Below are 19962 nucleotides of genomic sequence, written 5' to 3' on the forward strand. Positions count from 1 at the left end.
ACATGGAAGTTATATAGTTAAATGTAATATTTAAATTTTATTTTTCACCAAAAAAATCTTCAGCCTAAGGCCACTGAAGGTCGACTTTACTCCCTCAGAAAATACTACCGTTGAATAGACCCTTCCAGCCTTGTCTTGCTTGATATGTATCCCTCCTTCGGGAGTTACTTCCACCATTTTCTCTGGATCCTATGGAGTAATTGGCTAGCTAGGAATGCTTTGAAATTATTGATATCTATCCAGCTGACATTGTTTGTAAGGCTATAAGGTTGGCAAAGGAATGGTTAGAAGCTCAACCACAAAAAAATATCAAATCCATTCCACCCTTGATTCCTCCTAAGAACCTCACCTGATATCATCGTCTACTACATGGATGCAGCTTGACAGTTAAGATAATGCGGCAGGATGTGGGTGGTTCTTCACCGATTCAACATGGTGTATCATAGAGCATGTATCTTATACTGAACCTTTTGTTGCATCTCCCCTCGTGGCTGAGACAATTTCTTTGATCTCTTATTTGAGAAGTTCCTCTTATCTTAAAAGTAGTTTCAGTTATGAATACAACATTGCTCTCATTTTGACTCATTTCAGCATCATGTTGGAAGATGTGCCCTATCTATTTGCATCCTACTCCTGACTCAAATGCTTCTCCTTGCTCTTTGATTGTGAGATAGTGTGAAATTGCATTATTTCTCTCTATTGATGAGACATAGGGTTTGAGACATGTATCCATTAGCTCCAACTTCTACTGTGAAAGCTTACATTGATTCATTACATATTTCATATTCATTCTTGACGCTTCCACAACTGCTAGAAAATTTTGTAAACCGTTCTATGATCGGAAATCAAGTTCCACCGATGAAGAATTCTTGAATATTTCTACCTCTCTAGTTATGGTTATCTCATTATAAACAACAAAATGTGTCCTTGCCCAGACTTCTGCTCCTTTCATGTCTATTGGCTTGATAATTGAAACTTCATCCAATTAACATAGTTTAGACCTAAATATTTCTAACTAAGTATTGAGTAGCTTACAGATCTCCACTTTTAACGGTATATGCTTGACGAAATCATGATATCCCCAATTTGACCATCTATCTAGAGCCACTAACCATCCTTGATAAGTAACATATTTTTTTAAGTATCATATGCTTTGTATTAAAATGAGAAATTGTCAAAAATACCACATAGTAAACCACTTTTCATGTTTACACAAATTACTATTACCTTCATTTTTAAAAAGGAAAAAAACATTTATAACTGTAGGGTTGACTAATCTAAACCTAGGGTTTAGAGTTGAGAGGTGAGGTAGGGTTGATGGTTTAAGGTGTAGAGTTAAAGGTTTAGGGTTTAGGGTTTAGGTTTTAGAATTTAGAGCTTAAGGTTTAGGGTTTAGAGTTTAGAGTTGAGGGTTTCAAGTTTAGGGTTTAGAGTTGAGGGTTTAGGGTTTAGAGTTTAGAGTTTAGAGTTAAAGATTTTGGGTTTGAAATTCGTAAAAGTATACACATAAAACATTAAAAAAAATTATTTTTTAAAAATAGTTTTATTTATTTAATTATTTTTTTATCATATATATATAGAGAACAAGGATATTAGAATTTTTTGCCTTCTAGTGAAAAAAAAATGTATTTTTGAAAATATCTCTTTAACGGTGGTAAATCTGAATAATGGTGTTAACAAAATGGTATACATGAAAATCCCTTACTTATTAATACAGAAGCATTTTTAGAGAGTAACCTTTATTAGGTATTTTATTCACAAATTTGCCATTATGGCTTAGGTGTCATCACCATATTAATTCTCAGGATCCATTGTTAATAATCCTTTGCTTACTAGAGAAATTACAGTATTATGCCATTGGTACTCATATAACATAATTTGTTTAATAAAAAGATTATCTACATATTTTTTCTCTTTAACAATCATATGATGACTTTTATTATTTCGTGAGATTAGGTCGTCGATGATGTCGGGTATCTAGCTAGATATCTGAGTTCGGCGGTAAGTTTAGAGCGAGGTTAACGAGACATGAGGTCAGTGAGGTTAACGAGATGCGCGCGAGGTAGAGTCCTGCCGAGAGGACATTGCGGCGGCGGAGGAATGAAGAGAAAGCGGAGAAGGAGTGGAGCGAGTCAGGGAGGCGAGGTGCGAGGAGTGGGAGCTTCGAAGATTACAATGGCGGATTCGTTCGATGCTGTCTTTTTGGGTGGTATCTTTGATCGATTGCACGATGGGCAACAGATTTCAAGGTTAATTGTTTTCTCTGATTTTTTTCTTAAGAATCAAAACTAACTTATCAAAATATTTGTTGGTGGGGATGGAGAAATCAGGCGGTGGAGCCATGGATAGAATAATAGTGGGAGTATGTTATGACCCGATGTTGATGTACAAACAATTAAGCCATCTCTCTCTCTCTTGAATCTGTTATCATTTTATCCTTTTCGCCTAGATTAGTCTAGCATCCTACACCATTTGATATTAGCAACTTATGTGAGATTGAAGTTTTCTTATGGCTAAAATTGATTGTATTTTGTATCTTGGTACTGAATGTTTATGTGGTTTAAAGATGAAACTGTTACGCTTTGTTGATGAGCTAGAAAGTTTCAAGGTCTCAAAGACATTAAAGAGTTCAATTCCATTACTTATATGAGATTGGAGTCTAAGTCCAGTGGCCTTAGTTCTTATCATGAGTTGAAAAGATAGTGTTCTTGCCGTTGATCTTGGTGACATGTGCTTTAAAGGAGAGGAGAGAGGAGAGTTATGAGGAAGAGGAGGAGGAAGGTGATGATGAGTATAGGGAACACTAAGAAATCGATGATGACAAGAGGAGTAAACTAGCAGAAGATGATTTGGCAGGTCATGTAGATGGAGAGGAAGATAAGGAGAACCAATCGTCTATAGTGCCAACTGGTGGAGTCTTTTAAATGCAAGATGACAGGTTTCACGAGTTGTCTGCTGTCCGAAGCAGGTACACTCTTTTCACTGTGTTTGGTTTTCACAATCTTCTCAACTGCAATTGCTTTTATTAATTAGAGAGATATATAGATTGAAAGGTGGAGTTTTTATCAAGTATGATTAAACTGAGAAGGTTGGACCCCTGAAGAAGATACACTCTTGTGTGAGGTTAGACAAGACATCTTTTCTTTTATCATATAGATGAAGAGATCATAGAGTTTGTGTCTGATCTTTTGTGTGTGTTTGGTTTTTATAGGCGCAGAGATTGTTTGGGAACAGATGGACTGAGATTGCAAAAGTGGTCTCAGGCAGGTACATAAAAAGCTCTTTTTTTTAATGGTGAATCAAGTTATGGAAATGAAATAAGATGGTAACAGGTTCTTTTTTTTGTGTAGAACTGATAATGCAGTGAAGAACAGGTTCACAACACTGTGCAAGAAGAGAGCTAAGTATGAAGCCATGGCTAAAGAGAACAACATTGCTTCTTCTGTCAACTCAAACAACAAGAGAATGTTGCTCCCAGATGGTATCACTACACCCTGCAAAGTCGAAAGTGAATCTCCTCTTGCTAAGAAAACTAGGTGAGAAACATGTTTTGGTTTTTCTTATGGATTCATAGAAGAAAGCAAGCTTTGAATTGTGGATTGACTATGCTCTATATTTCAGGAGAAGTCACATTCCAGACCTTAAAGATATCAGAAGCTATGGGGATAGATCACATATAAAGGTTCTTTCAGGTGTGAATCAGCAGGTTAGACCTCCATTTTCCGTACTACCCCACAGCGCCACAACTGTTGGTAGCACTGAGGAGCAGAATCAAACAAACAGTACCAAAGAGAGTGATGGTAAACAACTCTGAGCAATTATATTGATGTTGTTGTTGCTTATCAGTGAAGATGCAACATAGTGAGTTAGTTCTGTTTTCTCGGTAAAACAGGTGAGCATAAAGGCAATCAAGAAGTGTTTCTTAACAAGGATGACCCAAAGTTAACAAACTTGATGCAACAAGCCGAGCTTCTCAGTTCAAACCCAAATGCAGCTATTTAACTCATACTGTATGAATGAGTTAAATAGCTGCATTTGAGTTTGCTATGATAGATTTAGCCAAGTTCATGCTAATCCTATTGGCAACATGAAAACAAATTGATAAAAAGTTAAAAACTAATTAGCTCTTCCTAAACCTTATGTCTGTCAATTCATGGTAATGTTGATTGATATACTCCTTATTTTGGCTTTCATAGGAGAATGTGGGAGACTGTTATTTTACTTAGTCGTTGATTTTGGTGCCATGTGCTTACGGCTGTAAAGCTCTCTTACGCATTGGATCTGATCAATGTGATTAAACACTTCACTGCCGACAAGTAAAGTAGTTCAATGATGCCACGTAACTCAGTAGGAAAATGTCATTATTTTAGGAATACAAAATCTGTGTATTCACCAGTTCATACTGCCCAGAATTTTCAGTCCACGAGTCAATTTAGAGGAGCACTTGCTTCTGGGAATGTGTTTTCGTCCCTAATGCATCGCCAAGAGCTATAGCAGACTTTCAGTCAATGGTTTCGATCAACACTGCTGTTACTTGACCATTTTCTTTCTCTACCCAGAGAAATGAGGCTTTTCTCTTTTTTTTTCCGTTTGGTTTTTGTTCCATTTTGTTTTATCTTATCAGGACCATGTAACAACTAACCAATTCTCGGTTTGGATTGATTTTTTTCTAAAGCCAATATTATTATAATCAACCAAGGTCGGTAGGCTGAGAGTTGTTACATGCTATTTTAATAAATTACTAGATTCTGACTCGCCCTTAAAAGGGCGGGTATTTTTTTCTGTTGTTTTTTCAATATAAACGATTGATAATTCTTCGTTTTAATTATATAAACTGTGACATAATCAAATTTCAATTATGCGGGTTTGTTATAATGTGTACAGTATGACAAAATTTAAAATGCGCCACAGCCGTTTTATATTTGTAAATAAGTTAAACAATAGTTTTATCCAGTATTTTGAAATCTGATCCGGACCCGCAGTTGAAACGGAAAATCCGGTGATCCAAAATAAATTCGGGTACAAAATCCAAAATTTAAAAACCCGCAAAAACCCGCTCAAACCCACTAAAACCCAAAACCCGGTACCAGTTGAACTATCGGTTGAACCAGTAGAATATTTTTTTAGTTGTATATTAAATGAAAATAAAAATATAAAAAGTTAAGTTAAGTATTCTAAATGTTTATTAAACTTAAAATATATACATATCCAAACTATTATTTTATGTTTTAAATATATTTAGAAAGTAGTAACTTTAGTTTTATATATTTTTATTTTTTTATTTTATTAGCTAATATATTATTATATAATAAAATTAATTCATTTATTAATCTCCGGTTCACCCGCGGTTTACCTGCAGTCGACTCAATGACCCAGTAACCCGGTAAATTGTCCGGTTCAGTGTTCGGGTCAGTTTTCAAAACATAGTTATCCGAAATTTTTATTTGGGCTATTATATAATTTTAAAGATTTATAATTTATATAAAATATTGCTAAACATATAAACTGGCCAATAATATTTTTGATTAAGTCTTATCCCGTGTAGTTACAAAATTTCAATCTCTTATATCAACTTATTAAAATTATTGCAGACTTTAATTTGTGGTATTGATATTAAAAAGTTTATGGAATTTTGAATTTGATTATATAAAAACATAACTCATTTAATTAGTTAGCAAGTCCATCTAAATGTTGAAATATGCCCATAAAATCAAAAGACACTAATGCCATTAATGATTTTTTTTGTTTGTTCATGTTGTTAAGGATATTTTTGGAAAACTTAAAATATTCATTAAGGGTATAATTCAGGAATGATCCTGTTTTAATGGTATTGATGCATGTTGTTTTATATGAGTTAAGTTAGTTTTAACATATTAGTGGATACAGCAGTCACATAATAATACTAATCATAGTTTTTAAGGAACGGTTCAAACAATGAGGCCATATTGTTTGTGATTTTATATTAGTTTGACACTATGGTGTTTTGTTGAAAATAAGAAAATTTGATTTCAAAAATATACGTTCAAAATGAATATAACCTCATATCCAGATGCATACAACTATTGTAATATGCAAATATTTTTTGTATTTATTCACCAGTGCCAAATCAAGTAATAACATTTTGGTGTGTAATGTAAGTTGTTACGTTGTGATTGACAAGGAAAATATGATAACAAAAAGATAAAATTATATGTATTATCAATCTAGATTTTTGTTTTTTTTTTTTGCTAAAATTTGGAATCTAGATTTTTGTTATGCCGGTAAATTTTACTATTAATTCATTGTTCATATATATATCATATATTTTTCCCAATATTCTCCTGCCTTAATCCATGCAGCTTACCTATTAACTTCACAATTTTTTTTCAGAAATGTGCTGATTTATTGCAACATAGTATATGTACCATATGTTTCGGTTCCATGATCAAACTCAAGCATATATCCAGCCCCGTCTTAAAAATTTAATGACCTTAGGAAAATATAAAATAAAGATCTTTTTGTAAGTTTTTCTCAATCTTTATTTATTGCATTTTCTTAAATTAAAGCAAAATATATAATATTCAAAGTAAAAATAGATTTTTATTTGTAAATTATGTTTTGTTGATGGAAAATTGAGAATGGTATACGGAATTTTTTTTATTGTATTTAAATTAGGTTTAATTAATCATGGATTTTTATGTTATAATTTTACCAACTAAGCGATATTTAACAAACAAAATAACCCTATTTAATTAGTAAAATAACACTAAATTCTTTTATACCTATAGATCCATGAAAATTGCCTATATTGCCGTGGATTAGAACCGGCACTTGATATATCATATACTTTGTATATCATATGTTTAATCTCTAATTTTTTAAATGTTATATACATAATAGTTAATGACTCAATTACTAAATATATTTTATTTTATTTAATAACTTTATAAATATGTAAATATACAGACCTAAAATGAACTAATATTACGTAAAAATAATTTGTATAGATTATACTCATCCCGTGCAAGGCACGGGTCTTACCCTAGTTCTCAAATTAAAATAGAAGCTCACCTGGCCCTCCATCGTTCCAACAAGTTTCCATATTTTGGTAATGTGACCTTAATACCAACTGAAAAAATACTTTTCTTTCTTTTCTCAAACAATTATAGTAACTGTTTGTATTTTGATCCTAAAAATTAAAGATTTGGTTTCGTACTCCCGAAATTAAATAAAATTCTGATTTCATAATATTTTTACTACAGAACTTTTATCTCTTTCAAATGACTTCAGATCAAGACAAAAATATTGGTTAGAGTTTGGGATAATTTGGTTTTCTGTAAATATTAAACCTGGTGAGCTATGGACGGAGTTAAACTGCAAGAATTCACTTCAATACATTTTAGAATCGGTTTGATTACAACTTTTTCGTCAAAAAAAGAAGAAGAGAAAAAAGGGTTAGTTGTGTTGGAAATGGTTGAAATTCTATGACAGAGGTCTCTTTTAAAGATTTTTTTCTTTCTTTTTTACTCTTGTACTTTGAATGTCTACATATATTATCTTGCTAAAGGTAACTGATTATGAGTTTGAATTTCTTATATGTCTCTGATTCTAAATTGATGTTTTACGATTCCAGCGTACTATAGAAACAACATAATAATAGATGATAATTAGTGATAAGAAAAAATATTATAGTGAATTATTTTTTTAGAAAATTGATTCTTAATTTTAAATAAATAATAGAAATAAAATCAAAGTTTCAAATGAAGATTATATTAGTTTCAAATGAAGATTATATTATTTAGTTTAGTCAGTTAATAACTTAACCAAATAGAGATAATAACATCAATATATTTTATTTGATATAGCCAAATATATATATATATATATATTACAAGCCTGATTCAATATATGCGTGATGTATGTTTTGTCTATTTAGTTTGAGTCGTGATAGATTGGCCTGGTCAGAGAAGTATGGGTCAAGAATGGGAACCAACTAAAATGTATAGTTATAAAAATAAATCATATAGTTGGTTGAACTTCTTTTCGTGAAAAGAAATCGATGGTGGAAGTATATATTTATTTGTGTGTTAGGTTATGAAAGAGATACTCTATCGACTGAGATTGCGAATATATCCACAAGATGTTCGATATAATTTTTCTGTCTCCATTCTCAACGGTTATGAAACTAAATAGTTACTATAGAAATAAAATGTCCCTTTCCAAAAATAAAATGTTCATTAGTCTTCGATAACAAATCAAAAACTAAAATATAGTCATGTCTCTTTTTATAGTTAATTTTTAACAGAAAACCATTCTTTCTGGATATGAGGTTTATGTGTGGAATTACCCTTGAATTTCTATCTTACCAGCTAGGTTAGTTCGATCTTCTACCCTGTGTTGCACCCTTAATAGAGAATCAACGAAATAGGATGAAAGATTACTAGAGAATTTGTAACATCCATGTCCCTAGGATTTTGCATTTAACTTTAATCATTTCACTTTCAGTTCAACAACTCATTTTAATCTAAACTCAAATCGTCTTACATGAACTTAACTTAAAAGAAAAAACCGAATAATCGAATAATAGTTTTGGAAAACATAGCAAAAGTTTGAAAGATAAAGTAAACCCAAAAAGATGGTACCATCCCAACTCCGGCTCCTACTCCTCTTTGGTCATACCTTTAAAAAAGAGGGGTGAGTAATTGGAATTATTTAGTGAAAGTAGGCTCTGGGAACATACGAACTCATTTATATTACATAATGCAACAAACACAAGTCACAAGCTAATATCATCGAGCAATCACAAACAACATAGACTCTAGACTCAATCAAGACCTATCGCCTGCGGACCTGTCTCCGTCACGAGCGATCCTAATCGTTATCGACAGCGCTGCTAACTCATACCATAAATCACAGCTTCCTCCCCATCGTTACCACCCTTCTTCATCGACGCGTTCTAACGCACTAAATTGATCGACGACATCCATGTTGCCCAAACATAATTGATCGACGGCGTTCACATCGCCCTACTTAGCTGATCGATGGGTCACTACACCCAACAGTCTCATCGACTTTCAATGTTATCACAAAACTCATCATCTCATTCACATCACTTTCATTCTTATTACACATCTCATTCATCTCAACACATAACCGGTTTATACTTTTACAACCTATCAATCACTAGGTTCTTTCATATCAATCAACACCTCATTTCAATGTTATCAAACGAATCATCATCTCATTCATCTCAACACGCATCCGGTTTATCCTTTAACAACCTATCATACACTAGGTTCTTTCATAAAAATCAACAACCATCATATGTTCATCATATCAACACAAGTCAGACCTAGATCTAGACAACATTAATTTTCATCCTTTGTTGTCCTTAGAGTCATTCATTATATCTGTTTGGTAAGCCTCGAATCTCTTGCCTTTCCCCCGTTCTCCCTATGGTTTGTCACTGGGTGTGATAGATCTGATCCCTAATCCCCTTTTTCCCATTTGGATAATGTCTCGGGCGTTAGTCCCTTGATAATATTGTCTAGATCTAGGTCTGACTTGTATTGATATGATGAAAGTATGATGGTTGTTGATTTTATGAAAGAACATAGTGAATGATAGGTTGTTAAAGGATAAACCGGTTGCGTGTTGAGATGAATGAGATAATGATTCGTTTGATAACATTGAAATGAGATGTTGATTGATATGAAAGGACCTAGTTATTGATAGGTTGTAAAAGTATAAGCCGGTTGTGTGTTGAGATGAATGAGATGTGTGATAAGAATGAAAGTGACGTGAATGAGATGATGGGTTTTGATATAACATTGAAAGTCGATGAGACTGTTGGGTGTTGTGACCCGTCGATCAGTTAACTAGGGAGATGTGAACGCCGTCGATCAATTATGTTTGGGTAATATGAATGTCGTCGATCATTTAAGTAGGACGATGTGAACGTCGTCGATCAATTATGTTTGGGTAATATGAATGTCGTCGATCATTTAAGTAGGGCGATGTGAACGTCGTCGATCAGTTATGTTTGGGCAATACAACTGCAAGAAGAGTGGTAACGATGGGGACGAAGCCGTGATTTACGGTATGAGTTAGCGGCGTTGTCGATAACGATTAGGATCGATCTTGGTGGAGATAGGTCCGCAGGCGCTAGGTCTTAATTGAGTCTAGAGTCTATGTTGTTTATGATTGCTAGATGATATTATTCGCTTGTGACTTGTGTTGTTGCATTATTTAATATGAATTGAGTTGGTAGGTTCTCAGAACTTACCCTCACTAAGTAATCTCAATTACTCACCCCTTCTTCTTGTAGGTATGACCAAAGAGGAGCAGGAGCCGGAGTTGGGATGGTGCCATCGTTTTGGGTTTACTTTATCTTTCTAACTTTCTACGAATATTATTTGGTTATTCGGCTTTTGCTTTTAAGTTAAGTTCATGTAAGACGATTTGAGTTTGAATAAAAGGAGTTGTTGAACTGAAAGTGGAATGATTAAGGTTAAATGCAAGATCCTAGGGACAAGGATGTTACAATTATGCTGTCTCTGATGACAAACCTCTCATTTGAAATTTAGCAATAAGCTGATTTCATCGCCTTGATACATTTTGGTGGAATTACACAAAGAACAATCAATACACGGTTAAATATGAATACTGGGTAATATGTAATTTATTGAAAACTGAGAAAGAAAGGAAGGTCCTGGAACCTAGTATAACTAAGCTTCAAGCCTTTGCATGGAAAATAAAATCATCTTTCAAAGATATGTCATTCTATATGACAATTGATAACAACATGTGGCAGTCACAAGAAACCTGACATGGTTTAATATGAGATGTGATAGTTATTGCCAAAGATGTGATTAACCAAAAGAAACATTTAGTCATCCCATATTCGTATGTCCTCCAGCTCTACAAGCATGGTCTCTATCAGCAACATCATCTAACATTATGATGTACCATGGATTTTACCATTTTAGATCATGGTATTTTTCCTTTTTTTGAGTCTTTTATAAGGGTTTAGAGTCTTTTCAGCTTCATGTGCATTTTAGAGAACTTTGATAATTTTGAAACCTTTTGAGGTGGATAATGGCTCAGATGCTTTAGAAGTTTTGGTATAGATGAAAGCCTTCCCATGGTTCGATTGAGTTCATATTTTTACACACGATAGAGCTTTGAGTTATCTTTCCAATGCCAGCGGATTGAGGTTCATATGACGGTAAGATCTAAAGGTATGTATAGTTTACTGAAAAGTAGTACGTCCGCCTTGCGAGAAGAAGTTGTCGAGGATTAGAAGGAGAGTAGATCGAAGAAGTACCCATGGTTTTGGTCGACACTGAGGTCGACACCTCTCTCTCAAAGAGGTTTGGAAACAACAGGGACTCACAAAGTTTAAAACACATAATATCATGCATGCATCTTAGTATCTATACATTTATAATCCTGAAATCCTGAATAGAAACTCTAGGCTTAACTCTTTATTAATATTTTCTTAAACCCCAATCAACTCATCTGAGAAATTACTTGTTCATCACTGTTTGCTATAATTAATCATATTTGACCTAGCTTAATCATTTCTTTTAGGATTTATTGTGTGTCCGAACTCTCTCGGAATTTGAACCCTAAGTATTACAACTGATCCTTTTATTTGGGAGAGTAATTCACTTCTTAAGATAATTTAACTGAGATCGGTAGTGTTGGGCGTAATTGCGTTTAGTGAAAGGATGCATGATCGAAACTTTTAGATAAGCAGATTTTTAAGAGTCTTAAAAAGAAAATACACTATTCTTTATTTATAATAACACAAATCTTCATTCAAGAGATGAAAATGTTCACTTTGTGATGTTTCATTTCCTTTTTTAAATTATTGGTATTGTGATGTAAAATTAAGTTTATGTTGTAAGTAAGAGGAGAGAAGAAGGAATTGGTGTACTTTATTCATTGAGTAATATATCTTTATATAGGAGTACAATAGCTTGGAGACAAAGCCTAACTTAGAGTGGAGAACAAATATATCTAGGACTTTCTATATGGACATCATCATTATATTTATAACACTTCCCCTTGATGTCCATCATATCAAAGTGCTTTCAAAATGCCGTAGATGATGCCTCGTTGAAAACCTCACCAGGAAAACTCAATAGGAAAAACCATGGCTTAAGGGAAAAAGACTGCAGCGCGTAATGACTATCCCTCATGTATACATACGTCAAGATCTTTGAGATAACACACTCCGATAAAGTGAACTAACTTCTTGAAAGTAGCTGTGTTAGCGCTTTGGTGAATAAGCTAGCGAAATTGTCACTTGAACGAACTTGTAGGATACCAACATCGCCATTCTTCTATAGTGTATGAGTCTTCATATGATTTGATCATTTTCTTGAATTCTCTTTAGAACAATGATAGACTTTCATCTCTTAAATTGTAACATTCTCCTTGGGTGTTTACATTTGTGTGTTCTTTGTTACCTCGTTAAAACCTTGTCATGAGAAAACCTAATAGGATAAAAACCATGATAAGAAAAATAGTACAACCATACACATTTTCATATTTCTTCTCCTAAAAGCAATATCTTCAGGATATGCATTCCAATCAAATAAATTTTCTTTGAAATTGAGAATATCATAATAAATTCTTTCCATTAGAGTATTCAAGATCTATGGACTTCTAGTCCACAACTCTCATTTGATATAGACAATAATTTCTTGGTCCATTTAGACTTCCAGCCAGATATCTTACATACAGTCTTCTAAACATTCGTCTCGTACATACGAGTTATTCATTCATAACTATAAAAGTTACTATTATGACTTTCTTTCATGTCATATAAAATTACATCTTTCAGTTATGAAAGAGATTAGTAACTTACTCAAATAACACTCTTAAGTATGGTACTTCAGGACCAGTCATATATATGATCATCTTAAAATATTTAAGGATCTTTTAAGATAACATCTCTTATTCTAGATGTCTAGTTTGGAACACATAACAATATAGTCTTTTCAAGATCTTTCTTCCAAACAAACAATTTGTTATAACTCTTCAAGAGTTTGGATTTTATTCAAATCAATGATTATATTGATTCATAATATCTTGATAAATACAAATGGATGTAATGATTAACTTAATATTTCGTATATCCGATAACACATATTTCATCGAATACATAGAGTTCCTGAGAACATGATTTTGATATCACCAATCCCTCAATGATTATATCTCTTAGGGATTATCAGTTTCCAATGGGTTGTATAATTCAAGTTCTTCTTTTATTGTGAGACTAGTAAGAAACTTGAAAGTAGTTGCATCTACCATATGAGACTATGTCTCTTCACAATCAATTCCATATTGATCTTACTTTGGTGCAACGACTCATTTCTATCCCACTTATTTTACATCTTCTAGTTTATGGACTACTTATCTAAAAATACTTCTCTTTCACAAGAAGTTTATATCTTTGTCTATTGTTTCTTTATGATTTGGTCAATAATTTCTTTGTGTATACTTTTCAATAGACTACATTTCATGATCATCTTTCTCATTTAACATATCAATTGCTACTTTTCATGCATTACTATAATCGACGTCGATTTACTTATCAGTTCCATTTTATTCTATACATGACATAACTTATTTAGATTTCTTCATCGTCTCATGTACCTGAATTTCTTTCAGTCATGTTTAATGTCTCTTCTAGAGATCATTCACAAATTTTAATTCCTCTTGACCATTATTAACTTATGCTCCTTTTCATTTGTGAGAATTCTTATCTTTGGAACCAACATGTCTACCACGCTTCAGGCGTAACTTAGACTTACTTGCAGTTTAATATCAATTCTTATTGGAGCATTTACAGCTGGTATTGTGACTTGACCACTCTATTTATTTGGGTCAATAAATTTGTTTGACAACTTCTTTACTAAGCTTTATAACTGAATTATCTTTTGGACTTCACATTATCTATAGTCCGAGGATCAATGATAAATTCATTTCGACTTATATTCTTTTCCAGCTGTTTATTTTTCTCTCTTATGTTGGAAATACTAATTCACTTTGAATATTCATATCGAGCCTTATTTATATCCTTCGGAGATGGCTTTAGATGCTTAAGTTTGGAGATTCATATCCAACATATATTACCAACCTCATCTGAAAACTCATCTTAATTAAAGTTATGTGGTGGAGCAACTCGAATGTAGATCACCCATCCAACATTCTTAGATGAAAATGGTTGGTTTCTGACCCAATACTAATGTTGGGAAGAATTAATGATTACTTTTTGGCTTAATGCGATTTAGTGTTGCTCAAAATATTTAACACTTACCCCAATGAATTTTGCTATAGTCGTCAAAGACTTAAGACGTGAATTCACCAATATTATAAATATGCATATTGGGTGATCAGTCCACCAACATCTCCTTTATTCATGCCAATAACTTTATTTGGCTCGTGAAAACCGTATTTCCATTTTATCTTATGAGCAAGAAACATTTGTGAAATCATTCACAAGAATCTTCTGGTTCTTCAATGAATATTCACATAAGTCTTTATGTATCTTTTCACATCATTGCAGGACCAAATTTGTCTAAATAGTTCATGCCAAGTATTTTTGTAAACTTCTGGTTTACTTTATATGTATCTCCATTACACCAATCTTTGTGTAGTACAATTTATAAGAGGATGTATATACTTTCTCTAAAATACTTATACTGCCCTGAGAAATATTTCTAATTTGAAATATATATAGCATTTCTTTTGCATATTGTCTCAACATACGTGTCTCAAAATCCCACATATTTACTTTGAGAAATATTCATCAATCTTAGTTTAGTGCAAACAAAATCTTCTGGATGCTTCATTTATCATAAAATGTGAGATTCTTTAACTCTTCTCCTCGAGATGATAATACTACATGTTTATCAATCTCGAATGAACCTCATTTTTGAATTAACAACATACCCTACATGGGTCATGTAGTCTTTCTCAGATCCTTCTAACTTTTGAGACTTATAAGAATATGATGCAATAAGATTTTTTAATTGCATTCTTTTGTACAATAATATTATATAATCTTTTGGAGCATCAAAGATATCCTCTTATTAAACATTCTATAAGGTTTTACTACCTTGCTGATATACCATGGTTTTCACCCATTTTCTACCATGGTATAATGATATTTTTAATATATATATAATATGTTTTCTAGCCTATTAGGTATCTTTTCAGGTTCAGGAGTGTTTCATGATAAAGTGATGCTTTTGGAGCATTTTGGAACATAAGAGATAATACACCCGAGTTGACCAATCAAGACCAAGTCGGAGGTCAACATTCAAAGACGAATCGATCGATACTCACCTAGAGTTGTCGATCGATGTAGCTGTGAAGACCCGCATACTTGAAGATTATAATCGATCGATACACCTCAAGTGTTGACGATCGATAGCGAGGACGAAATGGTTCAGCCGATTACTTGACCAAGGCTTCACCAAATTACGAGATTGCCCCTGACGAGTTTTTAACCTAATATAAATGCTTAAATACCCTGCCTAAGTGTTTTGACGACAGAAGGTGAAAGAGATAGCTAGAGTTTTATAGTTTTCAGTTTTGTTCTAAGTTCTGAGAGAGATTGGAGAGAGATCATTGAGAGATTTGTGATTGAAATCCATTTGTTTTCTATTCTCTTTCTAATGCAATTTATTTACCTATCTTGTGTTATGAATTGCTTAGTCATGTCTGGATAGTCTACTTGTTAGATCTATGGTTTAAATAGGTTAGAGGGATTAGCCCCAGACTATATTTGCTAAGTTGTGATATTCATCAAATGGATTGTACTCTATGCTTGTTCTAGAATAGCTAACTAGAACATAGATCACTAGGACGTTTAGATCTTGAATTATCTGTTTGAACTAACTTGTCTCCCGTTGAGAAGAGCGAGAGCTCTCCTTGAGACTTAGTGTTCATTATCGGCTCGCGCCTAGGCATAACTAGAAGCCGCCGATCGATATCTCGACTGGACAATCGATCGGCGTTGCGAAAGGTATATCGCTCGATATCCTTATAGGATTATCGATCGATTCTTTTTCTGGTCAACAGACGACAGTTGAGATCAGAGATCTAGTTAGTTAACCAGTGAGACATCACTGATTGTTAAGCGGCTGAGTTCTATAATATCATGCAAACAACTTGTTAGGCATCTATAGACATTATAATCCCCAGTACCTGAATAAAAGCCCTATGTTTAGCACTCTTCTTATCTTATAAACAACTCATGATATTGTTAGTAGAGCAACTGCCTTGCTCAATTAGGATTGTTATTTTACATTTCCATCATTAAAAATATACTTCACCTAGGATTGATTAACTAATTAGATTTAATTGGTTCCCTAACTGCTCGTGATTCGATCCCTAAGTACTACAGCTGAACCTCTTATTTGAGAGAGTAAGTCACTCTTTAGGGTAATTTGAGTGGTATCACTTGCATTGTACTAACAATAATTTTCTTTCATCTTTAGATGATTGAATCATATCTCTTCTTTGTTACCATATTATTTTTTTTCAACTTCAAGTGAGAGTTTGAGTTTTAAAAAGAAACTCTTTGGTCTTGACCTTACATCAATAGCTCATTGTTTTCTGAGTCTCAAGGAGACAATTAATATACACATATAAACTTCTTTAATCTCATTTCTCAATCATGTATCTGTTGGACAACATTACTTGTGTGAAAAATGTATCTCCATATTTGCATCAATAAAAAATTTCTTTGAGAAATTTTATTCTTAAACTTAACATCCAACATAGTGGAGTTTTATTTACAGACTTCAGGTCTTGTAATCTTCGGATTGCAAAACACACAATGAACTTTAAGTAATCACATCACTACAAGAAAACATGCCTATAACAAGGAAAGATTACGAGGAATTATATTCCTCGTAAATTTACGAGTAAATTACAACGACTTTACGACGAAACTGAGTTTCGTTGTAAAGTCCTAGTAAAGTTACAAGGAAAAGAATTCGTCGTAATTTACATGTAAATTTACATCGATTTTACGAGGAAAGAGAAAATTCGTTGTAAAGTCCTTGTAACTTTACAAGGCTTTTACGACGAAACATGTTAACATTATATTTTTGGTGAAACATGTTTTAAGTGTGTTTTACCAAACTGATTTCGTTGTAAGGATTCTCAAGCCGAGCAAGTTAACTTCATTCCATTCCCTCTGTTTGGAGATTCTAGAATAATTTGATTAATTGCTATCAAAGTTATGCCTCGTGGAGGAATAGTTGGATCACATTTGCAAGAAGAAGCTTGTATCATTGAAGTCGAAGTATTTGAACAACAAACTGATGACATCTTTCTTATTGATCCGGATAACCGTCAATATGAAAATATTTCCGACGATATGATAAATAAAGAAGGTGAAGAAGAGTTCAATGCAAAAAATGATGATCAGTATTTTGTTGATATTGATAAAATCTCGAATGATTTAGAATGATGTAATATATGTTTTAAATAAATAACTCAGTTTAAGACTTAATACATGTGTATGTTGTTTGATTATAATAACTATTCATTGGATTTTAAGGATTAAATTCGAGTTTAGGATTTTAGAGAAAATGGGATAAAGAGGAGGATGTGGTAAAAAGGATATAATGTTATAGGTGATAGACTTTGGGGTTTAGGGATTTGATTTTCAGGGATTCAGATATAGTCCTAGTAAATTCGTTGTAATGGAGAACATGGGACTGGTAAATTCCTCGTAATACATGTGTCCTTGTAAATTCGTTGTAATACATTCCTTGTAAACTCGTTGTAAAAGTTTTTTTTGTAAATTCGTTGCAATCCTTCCTTGTAACATCCCGAGTTGTGATATGTGAAACCACTCCTCCCTTACGCCTCTCAAAGTATGTTTCTTCTTAAAATATTAGTTTAGATTTTAGGTAATTAGTTTAGGTGGTTAGTTTAGGTAATTAGTAGGTGACTAGTTTAGGTAATTAGTTTTGGTGGTTAGTTTATGTGGTAAATTTAGGTAACAAAGTTATATATAAAAATATTAGGTTGTGGTATTTAAACGAACGATTAGATTTTTTTTTAAATTAAAGTATATTTTATTTTCTAATCATTTTTATATAATTAAATAAACTACTATGATTCTTTTTTAAGGTGGCTCCTAAAAAGAAGGGATGGACGATGGAAACAAGCTTCGTCAACAAAGTCGCAAGGGAGACTTCGTCCTATTCTTCCAGACAGAACCTGTGGATGAAGTACGAGATTTTCCGGGAAAGAACGTCCCCAACAACTACTTCGACGGCGTCCTACCTTAGTTTTTTATTTTAAATTTTTTGTTTCCATTATAAATTTGAATATTACTTTACGACATTTATATAATTTCTTTAAAGTAATTTAATTTCCAGTATATCATTTTATAATTTAAATATTTTTAATTTTTAATATCTCATAACATTATAAAAATACCTCAATGAGATGTAAATTCTTTGTAGTGGTTACAAAGAGTTTACAAGAAAATACTTGTAAAATCCTCGTAAGCTTTACAAGGAATTTACAAGAAAATACTTGTAAATTCTTCGTAAAGATTTCAAGGACTTAACTTGGAAGGACTTGTACATTCGTTGTAAAATGTACAAGTACTTAAAGACGATTTTTTACAAGGAAACTATACTAGTCTTTTACGACAAAGAGTAACTACGAAATTACGATGAAATCCTCTCTTTCGCCTTTACGATGAATTTATTTTGTCGTTAATGTTAGAATGAAGTTATAACGAATCTTCAGCGTTTTACAACGAAACGTTATTCCTTATTAATTCGTTATAAGCTTCCTATTACAACGAATTAAAAAGGAATATGGCCCTTGTAATTGATATGTTTTCTTGTAGTGCATTTAATATTCAGTGATCATACCTTTCTTTGGATTTTTTTTTTCCAAAATTTATGGATCTTGTAAGGTCAAATTTTAAACTTAAAACTCCATTGATAAAATATAGTATAAACATATATAAGATTATATTTTAGAAATTACAACGGTCCCAAATTACAACACTACCATTAGTATTTTAGTATGGAAAATATATACTCATATATCACTCATGCTATTTCGTTACTTCTTAGTATAATACTATTAATCATCTTTCTATTGATGAGTTTTAAACTAATAATTCAAATAATAATCAGATTACATAGATTAGTTGGTTATGAATATATATCAAACATGATAAATAATACTTTATCTCAAGAGAGAAGTGAACTGAAGAGTGAAGAACTGCCATGGTGTTGGAAACACACTGCTCGTAAAAGCTGTCTTTTATAAATAATTAAAATTTTGCTCATAGAAATATGGATTTTCGTTAGTAAACATCAAAATTTAAATAGTATTAAATATGATTTTATGCTATATCACTTTTAAAACTAATTATGAACGAGCACTTAGAGACATGTATACATCATGCAACATTTGATAGAAATATAGCAATAAGCGATCATTGAAATAAATAAGAATGATTCAATATTTGTGAAGCATGAACGAACTTGAGTGTAAACATAAGATGCGATGATTCACTCACAATGTTGACCATAATGTAACTAATATGCGGCATTGACCAAACAAAACGAGCAAATACAAATTAATTGAATAATAGCATGTTGACCCAAAAAACAGTATGTGTTTAGCGTGATATGATGCTAAACTGATAAGAAAAGAGTGATCCTGTAACGTATCTCATTTAATAATGAATACGGAAATTGTAACATCCCGAGTTGTGATATGTAAAAAGGCTTAAAAGAATTGATTTAGCTACTTATATTATCAAAATCGACTTACTTTTTCCATCAGATATCCGTTTAGAACTCCAAAGTTAATTGTGCTTGAGCTGGAGTAGTGGAAGAATGGTTAATCTATCGGGAAGTGATTTGCGATACCGTGTGAGTGAGGTCAAAGCACGGAGAAAAGGCATGTGGTGAT

At 32.6% G+C, this 19962-nt stretch overlaps 1 protein-coding gene across 1 annotated transcript; it reads left to right on the plus strand.

The window, feature by feature from the left end:
* The first annotated feature begins 2931 nt into the window (after positions 1-2931).
* Positions 2932-4244, plus strand: LOC108835106 (transcription factor MYB88). Its single transcript, XM_057004133.1, has 6 exons — positions 2932-2968; positions 3086-3123; positions 3212-3267; positions 3351-3536; positions 3622-3800; positions 3893-4244. Exons 1-6 carry the CDS (start codon positions 2932-2934, stop codon positions 4000-4002), a joined length of 606 nt encoding a protein of 201 aa, XP_056860113.1. The 3' UTR covers positions 4003-4244.
* Positions 4245-19962: the final 15718 nt, after the last annotated feature.

Source organism: Raphanus sativus, chromosome 2, assembly GCF_000801105.2.
Source record: "Raphanus sativus cultivar WK10039 chromosome 2, ASM80110v3, whole genome shotgun sequence".
Taxonomy (NCBI): Eukaryota; Viridiplantae; Streptophyta; class Magnoliopsida; order Brassicales; family Brassicaceae; genus Raphanus; species Raphanus sativus.